Source organism: Aptenodytes forsteri, unplaced genomic scaffold (genome assembly GCF_000699145.1).
Source record: "Aptenodytes forsteri isolate BGI_AS27 unplaced genomic scaffold, ASM69914v1 Scaffold390, whole genome shotgun sequence".
NCBI lineage: Eukaryota > Metazoa > Chordata > Aves > Sphenisciformes > Spheniscidae > Aptenodytes > Aptenodytes forsteri.
This window is the reverse complement of record NW_008795631.1, coordinates 282,209-283,000: the sequence shown is the minus strand read 5'-3', so window position 1 is coordinate 283,000 and position 792 is coordinate 282,209. Positions and strand designations below refer to the sequence as shown.

General features: G+C 63.6%; 1 protein-coding gene across 1 annotated transcript in view; it reads right to left on the bottom strand.

The window, feature by feature from the left end:
* The window catches only part of LOC103901576, a 10,399-nt gene that overhangs the window by 183 nt on the left and 9,424 nt on the right, over positions 1-792 (bottom strand). The window contains exon 11 of the mRNA XM_009282483.1: positions 19-781. Within this exon, the coding sequence (XP_009280758.1) occupies positions 19-781 (763 nt within the window). The remainder of the gene's footprint in view (positions 1-18; positions 782-792) is intronic.

Genomic DNA, 792 nt, shown 5'->3' with positions numbered 1-792 from the left:
CGCCGCCGCAGCCGGCACCGCAGCAGCTCTGCGTGCTGTTGGCCAGGGTGGCGTAGAGCAGCGGGTGCAGGCAGATGTTGAGGTTAACGAGGATCTTGCAGACCTGAGCGGTGGCGTGGATGGTTCTGGAGACGGCGCAGTCCTCCGTGCCCGGTTGCAGCAGGCGACGTCCCAAGTTGAGGTTACGGAAAATGTGGTAGGGCAAGTAGGAAAAGGCGTAGAGAGCCACTCCCGCCCCCACCAGCATTCCCACCTTCCGCTTTTCCGGCCGGCTGAGGTGAGGATTACGGAAAACGGTGCGGATAATGGCGGCGTAGCAGGAGGCGGTGAGCAGGAAGGGCAACCCGCAGCCCAGCCCGGCCAGCAGCAGGCTGTAGGGATAAAAACCCCGCAGCCGCTGCGGGGCCGCGCTCCCCAAACACTCGATCCCACCCTCTGCTTCTTGCAGCTCCGAAAAAAAAAAGGTGGGTGCCGAAAGCACCCCGGCCAGCACCCAAACGACCGCGCTCAGCGCCTTGGCGTGGTGTGGCTGCAGCCGCCCGTGGACCCGCAGCGGGTAAACGATGCCGAGGTAACGGTTGAGGCTGATGCAGGTGACGAAGAAGATGCCGCCGTAGAGGTTGCAGTTGAAAAGGAAACGTTCCAGCTTGCACAGCACCGCTCCGTAGCGCCAGTCCTTGGGCGGGTAGTAATACGCCGCCAGAAACGGCAGCGAGAGGGAGTAGAGCATCCCGCTGACGGCCAGGTGGAAGGAGTAGACGATGCCGCTGTGCCAGGAGCGCTCGCGGGCGA